This window comes from Anopheles gambiae, chromosome 2 (genome assembly GCF_943734735.2).
Source record: "Anopheles gambiae chromosome 2, idAnoGambNW_F1_1, whole genome shotgun sequence".
Taxonomy (NCBI): Eukaryota; Metazoa; Arthropoda; class Insecta; order Diptera; family Culicidae; genus Anopheles; species Anopheles gambiae.
The window spans coordinates 6033554-6053364 of NC_064601.1; the positions used below are offsets into that span (position 1 = coordinate 6033554).

The 19811-nt window shown below is 49.9% G+C and overlaps 3 protein-coding genes across 3 annotated transcripts; 1 reads left to right on the forward strand and 2 right to left on the reverse strand.

Moving 5' to 3' along the window:
- Positions 1 to 3552: 3552 nt before the first annotated feature.
- Positions 3553 to 6701, reverse strand: LOC1281615 (zinc finger protein 135). Its single transcript, XM_321560.6, has 4 exons — positions 6166 to 6701; positions 5504 to 6092; positions 4446 to 5425; positions 3553 to 4374 (listed from the first exon to the last, which is right to left on the reverse strand). Exons 1-4 carry the CDS (start codon positions 6341 to 6343, stop codon positions 4133 to 4135), a joined length of 1989 nt encoding a protein of 662 aa, XP_321560.6. The 5' UTR covers positions 6344 to 6701; the 3' UTR covers positions 3553 to 4132.
- A 449-nt stretch (positions 6702 to 7150) lies between these two features.
- Positions 7151 to 17576, forward strand: LOC11176131 (uncharacterized). Its single transcript, XM_003435831.2, has 7 exons — positions 7151 to 9197; positions 9286 to 9368; positions 15278 to 15512; positions 15648 to 15799; positions 15872 to 16484; positions 16560 to 17138; positions 17242 to 17576. Exons 1-7 carry the CDS (start codon positions 7263 to 7265, stop codon positions 17470 to 17472), a joined length of 3828 nt encoding a protein of 1275 aa, XP_003435879.2. The 5' UTR covers positions 7151 to 7262; the 3' UTR covers positions 17473 to 17576.
- LOC1281613 (general odorant-binding protein 69a) lies at positions 9470 to 12041 on the reverse strand. Its single transcript, XM_321558.6, has 3 exons — positions 11640 to 12041; positions 9853 to 10129; positions 9470 to 9780 (listed from the first exon to the last, which is right to left on the reverse strand). Exons 1-3 carry the CDS (start codon positions 11724 to 11726, stop codon positions 9680 to 9682), a joined length of 465 nt encoding a protein of 154 aa, XP_321558.2. The 5' UTR covers positions 11727 to 12041; the 3' UTR covers positions 9470 to 9679.
- Positions 17577 to 19811: the final 2235 nt, after the last annotated feature.

Consider the following 19811-nt stretch of genomic DNA (forward strand, 5'->3'; position numbering starts at 1 on the left):
GAAAAATGATGACCTTACCTTAAATGCAGCAGTTTTGGAAACGCAATTTTCATATCAGGATGGATATTCATGTCTTGGCATTGTGACTTGGCTACAACGAGAAAAAAAACAGAAAACAATCCATCATAAACGGTTATTTTAAAACTAGACCAGTATGGCGACATGCAACTCACGTATAGATGGCGCTCGCACTGTGGGTGATTGGCTCGCGTTTGACGTTTCATGACCGTCGCCAGCGACTCGAAATCGCTGCGAATTTCCCTCGCCGGCGACGTCGCTTGTAAGTACTTGCGACGTCGGTTTTGACGTCTCCCGACGGTTTTGCGACGGTGTGCCTGTCCTTCCCTCCCCTCCCTCCGGGGTTTGTTTACATTCCGCCATTTGTGTAATCACGCTTGGGCAGTAAAATGTGATAAAATTGAACCGATTCCAAACACCATGATTTCGCTTACCTTTCGTAGTTTTTCACTCGTCTGCCTATTGCTTGCCGTGTGCCGGACAGTTGATTGCAAGCACGATCCGAAATGGATAAAACCGGGCGCCTTGGATCGTTGGGGACAGCAGCAGCAGCAGCAGCAGAAGGAGCGCTCACGGGAAAACCCTTCCAGCGATGCGTCGTGCGAGGCGGAACCAGTGGTATGTGATTGTCCGCCAGTGCCGGAGCCAGCGCCACCCTTACCCTGCAGCTCGTTCGTCACCGAAGACCAACGACTGTCCTTGGTTTTCTACAGGAAGCTAGTCAGGACGCTGTTCGCACGCGACACGCTGGTGGTCGATCCGGCGGCGGAAGATTTCCTCACAACCGGTCTGGCGATACGCATCTCAACCCGTCAGCTGGAGAAGCTGCTGGACGAATCGACCTCGGCCCGCGAGCTCAATTTGATGGTGTCAGCAATCTTGGAACAGTCGGACAACACCCGGCAGTGGGTAGCTTTCCGCGAAAATCAATGTGAACGTTTGTACGACTTTCTGATGCAACTGTTCGAGTCGCAGTTCTTGCAGTACATACTGCCAGTGCTGCTGATGATTGCCGGTTGCTACGCTATCCGGGTGATTGCTCGCATTACACATCTGCATCCCTTCATAGTGTTCCTGCTGCTCAGCTTAAGCATCACGGTGTGCAAGAAGTGGAAGGAATGCAACGAAAATTTGGCCCGCAAAACGTTGGAAAGCATGGAAGCTCCTCCTACGACCCGCTGGACGTCTATATTTGGAACGTTACGTTCCCGGCAGGATGGCGCTACGCCGCTTCCGATATGTGATCCGCTGCAGGTGCTGGTGCAATCAACCGTTTCGATACAGGCCGACTTCTTCAAGAGCATGTTCAGTGAGTTCTATGGCGCATACACCGAATACACAAAGGATGCTGGATGGGTTGAGAGATCAATAATCGGCCTACTGATGCTGGGATTTGCGTACATTCTTATCACGGCACTCGTTAACGTGGGTATAAGCAGTGGCTTTCAGATGTTCGGTACCATGGTTACCAACACATTGCGATCATCCGGACCAGCCAACAATAATGACCACCAGCGGCAGCCACAACAACAACAATTGCCAACGGTGAATTTAAACTTTCACATCAGTGACGGAGCCGCACGATCGATTTCGGTGGCCGAAATGTTGCGACAAGAGAGCCAGCAGCGAATCGAGGTAGTGTCGGAGGAAGTCGCCGCACCAGTGCAAGCGATTGAGGAAGCTACAACCGTGGAGGCATACTGTTCGAAAGCCACCACTAAGGAAGCTACGAAGAAATCAGAAGAAGTGCCTACGGAAAACGCAAACGATGTAAAGTGATTATTTTGTGTTTAAGATAAGGCTAGTGCGTAATGCTTAGGTGTGGTCATTAATGAGATAAGTGCCGCCTAGTGCTGTCTTAGATTGTTAGTGCTTTCTTCAACGTGTATTGTACCCCTTTTTTCTATGAAACAGTTATCAAATCGTTAGGGATAAGCTCTCCCCCTGTATATTATACCCGGCATGGTCCGATGTGTGAGTAGTGTAATCGTGCGCGGCACTGTAGAGCAACGCGAATCGAAACAACATGCTTCCGCTCACCATTCGTAGTGTATCGTTCGTCTGCATATTGCTTGTCGTGTGTCTTCGCATAGTGGATTGCAGACATGACCCGAAATGGATCAAAACTGGCGCCCTAGATCGTTGGGGACAGCAACAGCAGCAGAAGGAGCGCTCACGAGAAAACCATCCCAACGATGCGTCATGCGAGGCGGAACCAACGGTATGTGATTGTCTGCCTGTGGTTGAATCAGCATCGTCCATACCCTGCAGCCCAGACATCAGCGAAGATCAACGAATGGCCTTGGTTTACTACCGGAAGCTAGTTCAAACGCTGTTTGCACGCAACACTCCCGAACCACCGACGAAGAATGTCCACACAATCGATCTATCCCTACGCATCTCAGCGCGCGAACAAGCGAAGCTGCTGGACGAATCGACCTCGGCCCGTGAGCTCAATTGGATAGTGTCGGCAGTACTGCAGCAGTCCGACGAAGCTCGGCGATTGTCGCTTATCCGCGAGCAGCAATGCGAACGTTTGTACGACTTTCTGATGCAACTGTTCGAGTCAAAAATTGTGGACGGTTTACTACTGCCGGCGTTCCTGCTTATCGCCGGTTGTTACGCTATCCGGGTGATTGCTCGCATCACACGACTCAAGCATTTCCCAGTGTTCCTGCTGCTCATCTTAAGCATCACGGTGTGCAAGAAGTGGAAGGAATGCAACGAAAATTTGGCCCGACAATCGTTGGAAGGCATGGAAACAACGCCTCCGAGCCGCTGGACGTCTATGTTTGGAATGTTTCGTTCCCGGAAGGATGGCGCTGGGGCGCTCCCAATCTGTGACCCATTGCAGGTGCTGGTGGAATCAACCGTTTGGATACAGGCCGTCTACTTCAAGAGCTTGTTCAGGGAGTACATCAATACATACACCGAAATCACAAACGATGTAGTATGGTGGCAGGCGATACTTATCGGTCTGTTAATGTTGGGATTTACGTACATTGTAATCACGACTCTCGTTCCCATAAGCATTCGCAGTGGATTTGAAATGTTCGGGACGGTAGTTTCCAGCAGATTCCGATCATCTAGGCCACTCGATAATAATGACCAACAGCAGCAGCAGCAGCAACCACTACCAACGGTTAATTTGAACTTCAACATCCGTGACGGACCAGCACGATCGGTTACGGTGAGCGAAATGTTGCCACAGGAAGGCCAGCGCATCGAGATAGTGTCGGAGCAGGTAGCAGCACCAGTGCAACCACTCGAAGCAACTAAACCGTCTAACGTAGGGACAAAGTGTGTACGGAGAAACCGGAAGAAGTGACGACCTTGTAAAACCAAAGGGATGTAAAGTGACTCATTTGTGTTAGAATAGGGCGGGGATGTAAAGGCGATTTATGTTTGTGTCGGTTGAGATAAGTGATGCTTGTGTTCTTTGACTATGTATATATAGCGCTTGTCTGAATGTGTTATTGTAGCCCCCTTTCGGATGCGTTTTACGAGATGTCCACAGCGCAAACAATCGTGTAATTTCTCTTTTCTCTTCAGATCGAATGCTTCTTTATGTTTGTTTGTAAAAAAAAATAATATCTGCCAATGGTGTGCTTTATGTTTCAAAATAATAATATACGTTCCTTTCGATTTTTTATAAAACGTGTCATTATTTCGTACGCTAAGGATAAAGTTCCATCCATTACTTCGTTTGGTACAGTTCGCGCATTTAAGTTTGTTAATGTTCAGTTCAGTATGACGTCAACGTCATTTTATGTTACGTTTATAAAATAGAAAATTCTCTCATCCTTTCTCACGCACACACACACACACATACACACACACACACTTGGAATAGAATCCGAATTGTCTCCTAAATGCCTCTTTTGCACTGTTTATCTAATCACTAGCCTATTAATGGACTTACAAAAATTCTGTTGAATTGAGCAGGTGGATTTAGATAAGATAGAATATCTAAAAAGTATACCTCACGCCAATAATCCAGTTCACATCGTCCCCATATGATTTTTCAATCGATTTGGTATCAAGACGCAAGACCGATCTCTGCCGCTGTTTGGTAAACATCCTGTGGGTTTGCCTTCCCAGCAGTCCTTTACCGTCATTCGCCAATCGATACCGGAATGGTACCACTGTCCGATGGCAACTTGGAGCTTCCGGCGAGAAACGGTGCGGGATTGGTCAGGTGTATAAAGTGTGGATTGATAAGCCGAAACTGTTGCTCCTCGCTGCTGTTGCTGCAGAACGATACCATAGCGGGCAGAATGGGTAGATGTGCATCGTACAGTAGCGTACCACTGAACGTTTCTTCCTCGCAGCTCGACAATGCATTGCTGGGGAGTTCTGTGTAAAGGAAAAGCGGGAAAAAGTGTAAGCAAAGTTCTAGTAGTTACTTTTGAAAAAGCTTCCTCTACCTTGCGTGATGAGATCGTTGCAAACGCTAGACTGGTCCGCCATCGGGCTTCTTACACTAAAATCACAATCCACTTCCGGTTGAAGCAGACTACCACCGTTGAGCGTGCGCTCCGGTACGTCGACGGCATTGGTGCCGCCGCCGAGCTGCTCCAACGGCTCCGGAATGCTAAGCTTCGATTCGTCGGACGGTAAGCACTGAAAGATGTCCTCCATCTCATCTGCCAGCGGCTGCAGCAGATCTTCCTTACAAACTAGATTGAGATCAATGTTGGAACTTTCGCTAAAGTACGGCAACGATTCGTCCTTCAGCACGTCGGGCAGCGGTATGATGGGCCGTTGCTTAACCGCCGCTCGCTTTTTCCCCTTTTCGCCCGCACCACCGGCGGTTACGCTCGCTTCAGGCGGGACCGGCGGTTGCTCCTTCTTGCGCACCCCCCGATCGACGGGTAGCTTTTTCTTCGTCATAAACTTCGGCACACTGTCCAGCTTTTCGCCGGTCCGGTGGTCCACCTTGTGCCGGCGACGGATGTGCTTCAGCCAGTTCGGGAAGTTGGTGAAATCGCGCGTACAATATTTGCACTTGAACGGCCGCAGCCCCGAGTGGATGTTGCTGTGCTGCCGCAGCTTGGAGCTGCTGAGAAAGCCTTTGTTGCACTCGGTGCACACGAACGGCCGCTCGTTGTTGTGGACGGCGGAGTGTACCTTGAGGCAGCGCTCCGTTTTGTAGCACTTGCCGCACAGCTCACAGCGGTAGGGCCGCTCCTGGGAGTGGTAGTTGAGGTGCCGCTGCAGGTGTGCCTTTTCGCAGAACGCTTTATCACACTGGCCGCACTGGAAGGGCCGCTCGGTGAGGTGCGTTTTGTGGTGATGAATGAGGTTGATCTTCTGCACGAACGTGCGGTCACACTCGGGGCACGAGAACTTTGGACTTTCGGAGTGTATTTTACGATGCGAGTAAAGGCTACCGGTGGAAAGCAATCTGAATGGGGTGAGAAAGAAAGAAAGAAAGAATTTAACTATTGCATTTCGAGCTTGCAGATCATTGCCGTACACGTACTTTCCACAGTCCGGACACTCGACCAGCTGCTTTGGTGTGCGATGAAGCTTTCGGGAATGTTCCTTGAATTCGGCCTGCGTAGCAAAAGTGGCATCACAGCGGGGGCAGGGTATGACTTGCTCGTTTCCATCGCCGCCATTCTTCGCCGCACTGCGCTCCTTGGACGTGCCGGAACCGTTGCTGCCAGGGGGCTGGTGGATGTTTTGGTGGCGCGTGAGATCAGACTTTTGGTGGAACGTTTTGGAGCATTCGGGACAGGTAAAGCGCTGGTTGGCGCTGTGCCGGTAGCTATGCAGCTGGTACGCCCGGTACTGTTTGATGCGCTTGTCGCACACCGGACACTCGTAAACCGGTTCCTGTTGATAGTTGGTGCGATAGTGCAGTTCATACGCCGCACGAGAGGTAAACGTTTTCTCACAGTTACAGCATTTGATGGTCACTTTGCTCGGCTTCTTATCGTGCCCTTCCCGGTCCGCCGTTTGCTCGAGGTTTCCTTCCTCTACCGCCTTGCGCAGCGGTACGCCGTTCGTATCGAAATACTTGGTGGGGGAAGGGTTTTGCGGTTCCATCACCAGCTTCAAGTCATTGCCTGAAAAAAAAAAAACAAAACAGCAGAAACGTGAAACCACTGCAGCATACTAGCAGGCAGCGACAATACCTACCACCAACGAGTTCCTTTTGCTTGCTGCTACCATTGACAACGCTTTTCTTCACTTTCTCATCCTGTGTTGCCCTTTTAGGTCCTCGCGGGGGCAACTCTTTCCGTTCTACGTGTGATATTTCCGGCGGGCACTTCACCGTAACCGCATCTTCCATGGTGTGTTTGCCCAAAAGGTGCATAAGACTTGTAATGTGCCCCTCCCCTTCTAACCAAAATCAAAACAAACAAACCGGGAAATCGCCGCAGACGGACACGAACGCAATCAAAACACCACACACACACACCCTCCGCACCCAACCGCGAAAAGTGAGGTTAGGTTTGGTGCGAGCGGAAAAACTTTACCCCCGCTTAGACTGCCTTCAACTGGACTGTATTGGCTGAACTTTATGCTCCCCACACACTTGTTAACTTGCGCAACAATATTACACTAATATTATCCGGAACGGTTGCACAGAACACAGAAAAAAACGTATTATTTTACACACAACATCAAAACAAACAATCACTGGCGGGTAGCCATCTTTCTTTTCCACCACTAGCTCTTCTCCCGTCCCTTTTCTTCTTCTTCGTTGGCGAACTGTCAAACGGTGCGGTTTGTGTGAGCAGAGTGACCAGAAATACCGATTTATCTGTATTCCTACCGATTTTGTATATGTTTACCAACTCACAGATGAGCCCCCTAAAACTACCGATTTTTCATTCGGTCGTTTAGTGGCCGTTTATTGGATTTGTGGCACTTGGGTTACCAATTCATACAAATAATCGAAATAGCTGCTGGCAGCACATTCGAATTAGCACTGTCCTAAGCGGCCGCGAGGAGCCCCGAGAACAGGGAGTCCCCAACGCTCAGAAGCAAAAGTGCATGTAGATCATTCGTTGGGTTAGAATTCCTAAATTCCCCCCCCCCCCCCCCAACACCGGGTCAACGCTTCAAAACCTACCGAAAATTATCGAATAAATATTAAACTCCTACCGAAAACCGCCAAATTATTCTGGCCACACTGTGTTTGAGAGCGGCAATAAGCGCGTAAATTGTAAACAAACAGTTTCTTCGCACATCGTACGGTGGAAAGAAAGGTGATTAGCGCTTCCGAAAAGATGATTAAACGACCCTCAAAAAAGGATAGTGAAAATGAGATCCTGCGCATGCAGCAAGAGTTCTACGCGGAGCAAAACCGGGACGCAAACTTCCAGCCCGCAGCGAAGGTTGTGCGGGTGCAGCGCGATGGCGAAACACCGGCAGCCAGCAGTTCGTCGTCCCCGGCCGGTGGAACCGTCCGCCAGTCGGAGTTTGCCAAACGTCGAGCCCAACGGCTGCAGGCACAGCAGGCTACAACCCCAGCAACCGCTGCGGAAAACATGGCTACCGATGATGAGGCAGAAGCGCCCACCGAAGAGCAACCACCACCGTCGACGGAATCGTTGGTTATGGGAGAGGTTGTGGAGCGAAAGCCGGAGCAGACGTTTGCGGCCGATGTAATTCCGTCGACGGTGGAATGGTCGTTCCCGAAGACGATGCACATTACGGCATACCCGGCAAAGTCGCAGGCGGATGGACCAAAGAAAAGCATTTTTGCGCAAATGATTTCCAAGGGAAAGGCGGCCCAACCGCAGAAGAGTGAAGCGGTCGAGTCGAAAGAAAAGATCGAGTTTGAGGAGGCGTCTGGCAGCGCACTGCTCGAGGGCTGGGACGCAACGGAAATACACAATGAAAACTTACGCAAGCTGAATCAGATGTCGATCGAGGAGATTAGCAAAGAGAGAAGCCACCTGTTGAACACGCTCGATCCGAAGCTGGTCGAGTTTCTTAAAGCGCGTAAAAAACCGACTGCTGCTGATGCTGCCCCGGTTGCTAAGGAACCTGCTCTGTCTGAAAAAGCAAAGGAAAAGTGTAAGCCGGTGGCGAATGCCGGTCTAGTTCCCGCCGGCATGGAGGTGCTGAAAGAGAAGGGCTCGGAACAGTGGATCAACTTTGACGTGCTGGAACCGGAGAAGCTCGAATGGACCAAGGACATTGAACGTAGCGTGAAAGAGCTGAAACCGGGTGAATCGTACGAGGCGCGTTTCGATTGGAAGGGCGTTTTGCAGCCGTACGTGGCGGATACGAACCCGCAGCAAACGGACGACCGGGAGCTATACCTGCACGGGGAGGACGCTCAACGGCCCGGTTACACGCTGCAGGAGCTGTTCCGCCTGGCCCGCTCGAACGTGCTGCAGCAGCGTATTTCCGCCCTGGGAGCCATCGCCGGTATGCTGAACATACTGAACCAAGGCTTTTACGATGGCGTACTGGAGCTGCCCGTTTCGAAGGTGTTCTTTTTCCTTCGCTTTGCGCTGGACGAAAACACACCGTCGGTGGTTGAGGTAGCTTCCCGTGCGCTAGCCAGCCTGTTCTACAACGATACCGACGAGATTCTGCTCGATACGGTGTTCGATACGGAGTACGGTATGGTGCAGCCGGAACTGGCACTCAACATTACGCACAGCCACGAAGAGGAACGGCGACAGCGCGAGCAAGAGATGGCGGCAGGTTTCGGGGCGATGAATCTTAGCGGAGGTAAGGGATGCCGCCCGCCACGTAAGGCCCACTTTAAGGCGAATTTGCCCGATCCGGACGATCCGGACGATGTGCACAATCGTGAGACGATGAACGATTTCCATCTGGCCGAGACGGACCTGATGGAGTGTCTGGTGCGTACGAACATACTGGAGCGCATCCGGTACATTCTGTTCGCGATGAAGCCGGAGGGTGCGACCGTCATCAATTGTACCAAGATATTGATCCGTTTGGCACGCACCAGCGAGCAGATGGCGCTGAAGATTGCGACGAACGAGGCACTGATCGGTGGGTTGGTGAAAAACTATCTTACCTCGATCGAGAGCCCGGAGCGTGAGCATCAGCCACAGCACGTGGTGTTGAAGTTGGTGCGAGTGTTGTGTGGCTATGGGGCCCATTTCTATGACCTGTATCTGAACCGGTTTCACGTGGTGCAGCTCGCGAAGCGTTACGTCTTCAGCAGGAAGGATATCGATGTGAGTAGCGGAGGGGAAGCCGGAAACGTTGCCCAATACTTTACTGTATGCTAATAATTGGTTTTGTTTTTGCTTTCTGGTTTTATAGATGAGAATGATTCAAGTACAAATTGAAGCATTTCGCTTCTTTCGTTTGCTGTTGGACTGTAAGCCGGACGACGAACTGTACAGGTAGGTGGAATTTCGTTTTAAACCAAACAAAAACATTTCTTTTCCAATCTTACTACGTAAATTAATACCATCTACAATTTCTCAAACATCTTGTCGTTTTATGAAATGATTAATAGCTGATTAATGTATAGTCTTATAACACAAATCACATGGGTCCTGTACGCGTTGGTTGTCCTTTACTGTTAAACCTAAAGCAATATTGCCTTCGCTAGCATGGAGCTGCAAACGTATCGCTAATGCTGAAACTGTACATTAAGTGAGATAGAAAGGTAAAACAAACACATTGGCAACGTTGGTCACGTGCTGCCGATTCACTCCAGCACTAGTAGGTGGCAGAATTTGATCACCTCGTCGTGCGCATTGAAATAACATTTGACCGTCTCGTAGGCGGTTTCGCACTTATCCGGCGTTACTGCAGCAAAAAAACAAACAAACCAATCATATCATATCACCAACGCTGCAAAACACGGCCACGGCCACTTACCGATGTGGCTACATTCGCGCGTTAAATGGTCCACCGCTGCCTTCACGTCGTCCGGGATGATGTAAAGCAGTCGGTCGAGCAGGATGCGCCCAGTCGCCTCGTCCACCACGTCGATCTTGTCGAACAGGCAGTGGATGTAGCACTTGGCGGCCGGAGCTGTCGGTACGGTTCCATCGAGACAGGTGCGCAGCTGCTCCTCCGAGGCGCCCGACTCGGCGATACAAATTTCGTGCAACATTTTAGCCGGCTTTTTGTACCGGTCCGGTATTTCGAATGGCTGTCGACCGGTGGCGAGAGAAAAGGGATGGGAAGGGAAAGTTAGTCCGGTGCAGGAACCAAAAAAACATACTAAATACGACACTTGGGGAGAGTGTTTGCTGACAGAGCCCAGCTTGGGACTGAAAAAGTAAAACTAAACCATTCGGCTACTGTGATGTCGTTGGGAGCAGAAATTGAGGGACAAAATCGGGTTTAAATTGAACGTTGGTGCAGCACGACGTGGAGACGTGTTTTTCCCCCTCCGTGAACTTGTCATGTAGCACTACGGGAGACGAGCAGGAAGGCTCAGCTGAAACCCGCACCTACTTCGATGTGCACTTTGCTAGATTGTATGAACTTCAGTTTTCGACGTGTTGCAATATGGTAATCGAAAAAGTAGTCGCACCAAACCAGCAGAACGTGTAAATATTGAACTTGTGTAGCTGCAGGACATCCCCCGGATCCGGTAACACCTTGTTCGATAGAAGTAAGAGGGGGGAAAAAGTAACGTTTCCATTCGTTGGTAGAATCACAAAACCGAACGCTCTTTGACGACTGCTGCAAAGAGCCTTATGACGCATAAACTCCAAACAAGAAGCAAGGAACTATGGTAGCATGGTAAATGAAAATAAAGAAACTTCTTCTCGCTTGCAGATGCCGCACCGGGAAGTTTTGGGGAAAGTTTGACACGTGGGTTGCAGCACTATCATATGGCATTGGGTGGGAAGAGGATCATGGCATTTCCCCCGATGTGCGACATCGATAAACGCTCGGACGTCGTCGAACGCATAAAGCTCATTAAAGGCCACCGTGGTCGGTGATTACACGGAAGTAGCACCATAATTCCCGGGAAGATTGTTATCCCCGTGTTGATGTTTTCCCACCAATTACTTTCGAATCGTGTCGTTGTATCGCGTCGTCCGAGGCGTAGACACTTCCCGGAAAAAGGCAGCTCCAACGGTCGAACATCATCATCGATGCTGTGTTCCGATGTGTGTTTGATTAGCATGCTGTGTCGAGAACCGTCCCCAAATCAGGCACGGAGATAGGGCAAAACTTTGTCGTAAGAAGTTTGTTTTTTACCCAAAGCAGTGAATATTTTCAAACTCGGTTCGATGTTGTCGGTAGAATTTTCGCTCCTTTTTTTTGGTTGTACGTTGAAAGTGAAGTAAAAAGTCACGCACGAACCAGCGTGTTGTGGTGCTGTATGTGCTCCCCCTCCCTCAGAATGTTGTTTATGCCCGTGTCCGGGGATAAAGAACCATAACTTCCGTGAAAGGTTACGCTTTTGATGCGGAAGCGTGTCATGGTTTGATTTTTTAGATTTCTGTTTCTGAACAAGGATGCATGATACGGGGGGGGGGGGGGGGGGGGGGCAAAACTTTTTGCCGAACAAATCCTGTTCCGTTTTGTAACTTTTGCGGTATCTTTTTCGTATTCGCACAGATTGGAAGAAGACGACGCGTAAATCCGTATGCAAACAGCGTACGGCACACACACTATCCAAAACGCGTGCTTATCAAACTTACGGCCGAAAGCACAATGTACATCGTCAGCAGGACGAGGACGACGACCAGGTTGCTCATCTTGTTGCGCGTATTCGAATATTCACACATCTTCCACACACGTACGCAGTCACACTTCCGGCAGCTTTCGCAGCTCGTTCGACGGCATCGGCATGATCCGATCCGACAGCACAGGCACAGAACAGAGCACAGAGTTCACGGCGTGGCGTGGAACGTTTCAATGTAATACGCGAGAGAACAAGTGCGCTTCCGGCGGCGGCGGCGTATACGGTGTGCTTTTACGCAAATGTTGTCGCTTCATCTGTTGCGTTGGTCGGTTTTTATACGGGTGGGGCATGGTTTGGGAGGTAAAACTCAACACGAATCAGCATATCATTTGCGTGAGAGTGCAACTTTAACACACTGACGCTCGTCAGGGTGATCATTCCGTTGGCCAAGTGCTTCCGGCGCTCGGAATTAAGGTTTTTTTTTTAAATATTGAACAATATTTCCGCTATGTTGTAATGTTGTACGTAACTTTTGAAGAGTTCTCCCTAGAAGACGGATCAAAACACTTTGCAAAAGTGCAATTGCAAAAACAAAAAGCTGTGTGTGTGTGAACAATGACACAACAATCAATTACCATCGGTGCGTTACGAATGACCTCCCCCCTCACGCCAACCCATGCCCACCGGAAAAGAGGACAGATCATAACCAACCACGTCGATTACCGTCGGTGGTTCAATTGAATATTGATTAGAAAGTGGCGGTTTCATCGAGATGATTTCGCTTCCATTTTCGTTCGGTAATAACAGAGCACTTGGAAGGCTGGGTGATGGGAGTGATTTGCATAAAACACCCTCTCTCACCCTCTCGCCGGTGACGTCCTTCGATAAATCACGACTGCACCTGTGGCGTACACGCGCGAACAGAGTTTCATTACGCAGCCAAACATTGCGCCGTGGAATAGTAAAACTGAACAGTTCTGTCGGGGAGCGCGTGTACTGATTGCGTGATTTTTGTGCGCGAGGCGCGTTTGGTAATGGTGATGGAAAGGGAGCTGCTTTTTAGGGATTTCCTATGAAACCCAGCCGATGTTTATTGTTTGCCATAAATCAATACGTAACACCGTGCAATTCAACATCGTGGCAAGTTGTCAGAGCTTTGGACTGCGGCACAAGTGTCCTGAATTGGTCTTAATGGTGGATCGAGCCACTTCAGTTACGACGTGCAAGGGCTTTGCTGCGCTTTTGTAAGGTATAGAAAAGACTTTACAGGGATTGATAGAGCGATGCTATGCCATCTGGTGCGCTTGCCGATAAGAGAATTGTAATAGATAAGGAAATATCATCAACGTTGGATGGGATCTTCGTCGTAAACGCGTAGGTTAGTAAAAACATGTTAAAAGTAAGGTGCAGCTTCAAGGTAGCTTTGTGACGAGTGACTTGAGAATAAGTATTTCCTTGAGAACCCCTGAAAGTATTTCCTGTTTTTAGTATAACCCGTTGGCCAGACCATCCTCTGCAAGTCATCCTAGATGCTGGCATGCGATGATGGTATAGAAAACATTGATGTAAGGCTCTCCTATATAGCTAAAGGCTATCAAAGAAAACTGGTGGTAAAGAACCTGTGATTTTAGATAAACGAAGCGAAAATCAAACAAATGGTAGAACCACCAGTGGCTCTTCTAACAAATTCAGAGCCAAGTAGGAGTGACATACAGATATATATAGAACGCAGGTTTGACGCCGTCCAAGATTTCACCTATCTCGGGTCAAAGGTCAGCATCGTTAATAGCATAGATGCAGAGTTACGCGAAACGATGCTGGCTGTAGCTCTCTTCCATGAACCAGTTGCTATGGTTGAAGTTGGGACTATATCGTATGTTTATAGTACTAATGCCTGTGAGGCATGGACACTGTTCAATTCTGAGGAACCCCAGTTAGTCGCGTTCGAAAGGAAAATGCCTAGAAGGAATTTTGGGCCCCGTATGTGTGGAAGGACATTATAGGAGCTGCTACAACGACGAGCTATAGGAGCTATAGCATATCAAGCTCGCCAGGCTCTGGTAAGCTTGCCATGTTATACTCATGAAACCGGACGACCCAGCCCGTAACGGCTTGTTCTAGCCCGTGGTCGTCCACCATTACAGAGGCAAGATTGTGTGACCTTTAGACTAAGGCGCGGGACTGTGAGTGGGCTCGGATACGCCTCTAGAAGGTCAAGACCTCAAATCAGTTGTAGTATCGGATGAGTAAGTATGTTGACAAGACAGCGTCTTTACCGTCGGACCAAGATGTGTTCATAGCTTCAGTACTCGGGAGCTGGGCTGACTTACTTAAGCTTCAAAAGGTTCTCCGATGCCAACATGTGGAGGTTTAGTGAAGATTTATTGAAGGTATTCTGAGGAGCTTGGTAGTTGTTCTGGATACCAAAAGAGGTCATGTAAAATACTTCTGAATGAATTCAATTTTGTTTCGTATCAGTGGAATGACAAGATCTTCTGCGATATCAGTCCTCCAGGATGCTTGGTCTCTGGCTGCAGCCTCCAAACCATATAGACATCCGATCTCCGACAGGTCTCGCTTCAACTGATCCTTATCCTTATGCCTTATGCGCCTTATGCCGAATTGGGGATCGCTGTCGAACTCCATCTTGGTGGGGCATTAGTCCGGCATCTTCGTAACATGCCCCAGCCATCATATCATGCCAGCCTTCGTCACCGTCAGGATGCTCGGTTTGCCGTACAGCTCAGGAAAGCTCGTGGTTCGTTCTTCTCCTCCACGCTCCATGCTCGAACACACCGCCAAAGATGGTCCGGAGGATGCGTTACTCAAACACGCCCAGATCGTTTGCATCCTCCGCTCGGATGGTCCAGGACTCGTGTCTACAGAGGACCACTGGGCGAATCAGTGTGCGATATATCTAACATTTGGTGCGGGCTCAAAGTCTTCTGGATCTCAGCAGTCGGCCAGAAGCAGAAGCTCGTAGAATTGACGATTCCCCTTCACAATGCGTCTCCAGATTTCGCTGCTGATGTTGTCCGAAGTAACGACCGTTCCAAGATTCTTCTTTACTACCTCGAGATTGTCGCTGTTAATGAATACACTGCTTCCCAGATGGTCTGAGTCTCCGGCACTTTTTCAATCTTATCCCTATCTTATCTACCGATCACAGATGTCTATATCTTCAGATCATTTTAGGATATATTCTGACTTATAAAAGTTCCATACAAAAGTATGAATGACCCTTTCCAATGCCAGGTAAGAGAGGAGTTAATCAAGCTCATCCTCATTTAGGTGTCCTGTGATATTAGCAAAATGCCTAAAGAGGTTTCATTCCACACTCGCAAGGACATGGTGACGGTTTGATGATTCTAACAAGCCTGGTAGAAATAATTTAATCACGAATCTAAAAGAGGTGATTTTATTCAACACCAATCCCCCAAAATGCAGTCCGTTTCCACATTCCAATGATCCTGTTGTTTCTGTGTACTTCAAAAGCTTATCATTGTGGCCACTTCCGCCTACTACGAACAGTTTGATGAGCAACCATTATGTGGCTCATTGCTTCCCTTATTAGATGCTCAATCGTTTCGTTTATTCATACTGCTCACCTTTCCCTTCCCCTCTCTCTTCTTTTTCACCCTCCACCACCACCAGCGATCTTTGGCCCGCCCTGTGCTACCTGCTCCAGTGGCACTATCAGCATCTCATTTTCGACGAGAGTGGCCCATTTATCATCCGCCAGCATGCCGTCGCCTTGTTAGCCCTAATTGGCCCGGGGCTGCAGCGGGATGCAGTTTGCTCCCGTGGCGATGCATCGTCGTTTGGCGAAAAACTGTTCGCCTGCTGCTCGAAATGGTTCACCGCGGCCGAACGGAGCGGTGCTAACGAGGTAATTAATTATCCGAGCAGCAGCGCACTCGGAATAAAATAAGCTTTGCTGACACACCCGCAGAACGGTTTCGAACGGTTCGAACATCCCGGGGAGCGTGTTAACTTATGGTGTTGTTCTTCTTCTCGTTCTCAGTTCTCGCAAAAGATCCTGCTGGCCGGATGTCTATGGATGGTGGGCCGAGCCCGGGCAGCGGTTGGGATGGAAGCGTACAGAACGTTCCGGGCGAAATATCTCGCTCCCTTCGTGCGCAGTTCGCGGTTCCGTGAAATCATCCAAACAATAAGGTGTGTTTGTGGTGCTGTGGATAGGAATTACTTCGATACTGACAACGCTTTTTTGTCCAATATCCTCTAAAGTTCATCTTCGCTACTGCTGACGCACTTTGAAGACCGTTCCCAGTACGGTATCGAGTCGCTGCCAACGCTGGGTGCGGTACAGGTGCGTCGAAACCAAACCGTCCCGACACTAATCGTCACGAGCAGCTATCCGGTGTTTCTGCTCCATGCGCTACTTCATCTAACCGGGCAGAAGAAGGAGGAACTGGAGGAGGTGGACACACGAATGCGGGAAGACATCTTTGGGAGTGCTTCGCCCCACCGGTCCTACCTGGAAGCAGTCTGCCGACGAACGCGTAATGCGGAACAGCAACAGAGTTTGATTGGAAATTGGTTTGTCCAAACGATCGAACAGCGCTATCTGCTTGATGTGTTGGAGTTCGGTTTGGTGGACTCTCCGGCAATGGAGTCGGAGAGAAGCGCAGTTCGTTCGTACCGTCTTCAGCTCGCGTTCTTCCTAACCTTCTCGCTTAGTGAAGCGTTTTATCCCGCAATCGTGAAGCTGTTTGATGATATCATTTTCAAGCTCGACTACTACGGCTGCCGGGCGGCGGAGCTCGCCGTTACCGGGGCGGACATGCAGCGGTGGAAGTTTAGCTACAAACTACTGACCCAACGCGCGATACAGAACGAGGTGGGAAATTTCAATCAAACATTTACTTCGCCCTCCCAAAAAATCGATACGCTCACATCTGTGTTTGCTCAACAGGTCAATCTCGCACCGGCACGGGCCGGATTAACGGCAGCAGAATGGAAAACGCCCCTTCTGCGACGCACCTGGCCCTACAGCCCACTGTACCTGCTGGTGGAAAAGCTGGAGAAAGGTCCGGCCCACCGGCTGGAGCAGCTTACCGAAACCGCCATCATTGGGAGTGGGTTGCGGTTCTCCGAGCTACTGGAACGGGCTGGCGGTGTTTCAATTGCCAGCCCAACCGAACGGTTGATGTATCTGATGGCAGCGTTTCTTGGCCCGGACTCAAAATTCCTCGAACCGGACCTTTCCGCACTGATTGAACGGCGGCTGGCGGAGCTGCGGACCTTCGCCGGGAAGGAGGCAGCACAGCGCACGGTGTTTGAGTTCGAAACGGCTAAAATGGAAAACCGTAAAAGCTACTACGGGCTGTACCAGCTCGCGCTGGACACGTTCCAAAGCTCGAGCTACGGGCACGGTGGGTTCGGGTGTCTGCTGATGGTACCGCTCGCCCAACGGTACGACGTTCGCTGGCGCAACATGGTCTGGTCGGAGTACGTTGCCGTGCTGCGATTTATCACCTGTGGCGAACGGGAGGTAAGGAAGTCAACTTCACCCAGTATCGATGGGTGGTTCGATTTGATTATCCTGCCCATTCTCTATCTCTCTCTCTCTCTCTCTCTCTCTCTCTCTTTGTCAGCTGTTTGGTGAGCTAGAGGAGTACTTGGAGCCGGCGGAGACGGACATCGTGCTGCTACGGTCGTACGGGCAGGCACTGAACTCGAACCTGCTGCGACCCGGATCGATACCGCATCGGGTGGCCAATCACCACGTTCAGGCGTACCGCTCGAAGGTGAAAGTGATGCCGGATCAGGAGCAGCAGCAGCAGCAGCAACAGGACAACGGTAGCAGCAGCAGCAGCAGCCGGTGAGCAGGAGCTACTGTCACTAATGAAAGCAAACGGTGCGAGAAAGTATCGGGTGCGATAAATAAAGCGTAAATTACGCTGGGCCCTAGTTGGTTGGCCTCTTCGCACCACCAGCACCAGTGGGTGTGTTTTGTGTGTGTGTGTAGAGTGGGGTGGGACGGGGGATGTATCCGGAGGTGAATTTATCACGCGTCCTTGTGGCCTGCTTTTTGCGAGTGAGTGACACGCTCGAGTGCCACATAAGCTTTAATGGGCTGGGAAAGAGCAACCACACTGGGTGTTGCAGCATTGCGTTGCCGAAGAGTAGTAAGGCTTAAGGTGCGTTCAGCTGGTGCTGGTGAAACAAATGCCGGAACATTATCGTTGCGTATCTTCGGTTCGTTAGCGCTTAGGGCAATGCTTTATATAAATCATCATTCAAATACTATGGATCGCTGGGGAATTAAAGGCAATATCCTTGCTGCTTGCGATGTTGAATGCTTCACACTAAAGAGAGAGGGAAAAGGAGAGTGAGAGGGAACTGATATAGCTATCGTAAGTCATATTTATTGTATCGTATCGACCCATTTGTTCGACAATGTCGTATGTCGAAGTGCCATTCCGTGCCCTCAATGCCTTGTCGTTTGATAGAGACTGGCGTCCGAAGGGCAGCATCCGACCGATAATACTGCGTTCCAGTGTGATGCGACAGATTGCGCTTTGTGGTAGCTGTTTTGCACCACCTTTAAACCGCTTCGTCCCACAATCTACCCCTCCCTACTACATGGTACAGCGTAAAGCACGCGCGTTCGAACTTACCGAGGCGTGAAGCTCGTGGCATTCCGAAGGATGAAATTTCGCAATGCTCACCTCCCTACACGGTCTCTCCCACGTTGTCGTTGGCGTATTATCCGTCGCGGTACCGAAATCCCGCCATCTCGGCAATCGGTTGACTGACTTTGGGCGTACGGTCTCGGTTGTGATGCTGCTGCTGCTGTTGGCACAACGCTTTCACGCTTCCATGCCGAACGGAAAACATCCGATTCCCATCCACCCGGTGGGGTATGGGGATGTGGGATGGGGAGGTGCATGAGACCAACCTTTCCTTTATCCCGCCGCATGTTACACCTTGCGTGGAGTGTACTTGTGCCTTGGGCTTCTTCTTTTCATCGAATAATGTACTTGGGAAGCTATCGAGAGAAAGAAAGTGGTGGAAAGTCTTGGACTGATAAGGCGCATCCGAAAATAAAGCTACGGCTGCCGGGGTTGGGTACCTCGATGGGTGAACATGGGGAGGGAAGGTGGATGTTTTCGCGCTCGACACCCAAGCACGTGCAAGCCAGAAGCCCGGTGTCGGTTCGGTGTCTCTTCAGGTCGAAATCAAACGATAAAGCGGATGGAATGGGGCAGAGGGAGTTAGAAAAAAGTTGCACGCGGGAATAAAAATACACGCTGCCAGAGACGCTTGAGCTGTCTTTTGCTGCTTTGGTTCTCCCGCGTTTGCCGTCACCTTGGGTGAGATAATTTAATTTAAAGATTAAATGTCTGGAACTGAAGTGCGGTGGTATGCGGCCCGGGTGTATCGTGTTCCGATTGTAAGACAATAATCCCACGCTGGCGCTTTTGTGTTCAGCTTCCTGTAGCAGCGATCAATTGTGTGTGATAAAACAAAAAATATAAAATTCTCAGATAATGCTCGTGACAGGGAAATCCCAAAAATAGCTCTTGCTGTCTCTTGGCGAAGGTCGTTCCGGTGTCCTGATTTTATAAAAATCAGGCGAACGGGATAAATTAATTCATAAATGCACACATCATTGTTGCAGCAACAATCGCACTGCTCCACAGCCCCCTGGAGTGGTCCAATCGATCGGTTAATCATACATTCACACTAAACGGTTAATTATTCCCGCCCATTAAAAACGGCGACAACATCACATCATCGGCAAACAATATTGGACGATGTCTGTCGGACGGGCCAAAGAGCCATCCATTTATCATTCGTGTGCAATTAATTATCATCAATTGGCGCTTCACGGCGTTCAAACGATGAATGAAACGCTCCGAACCGGGTACGCGGTGTGAAATCGGATTCCGAGATGAGACGTCGTGTATGTCGTGAATGTGTGTCACTGAAGCACCTCACTCCACCCGATAGGATGACTCAAATAGCGCCCCCCCCCCCCCCCCCCCCTAAAAGGGGTCAAAGATGGGGTGCTAAGGTTAAGTGCTTAATGTGTAGACCTGAGTCGGTCTGTTTGAGGGAGGGTGGTGGGAGGTCGAATTAGTCACGATGGAATTGACACCGCCACCAATACCCCGCGCGCGCTGTTGGAATTTGGGAGTGCCTAGCACCAACGCGGCAA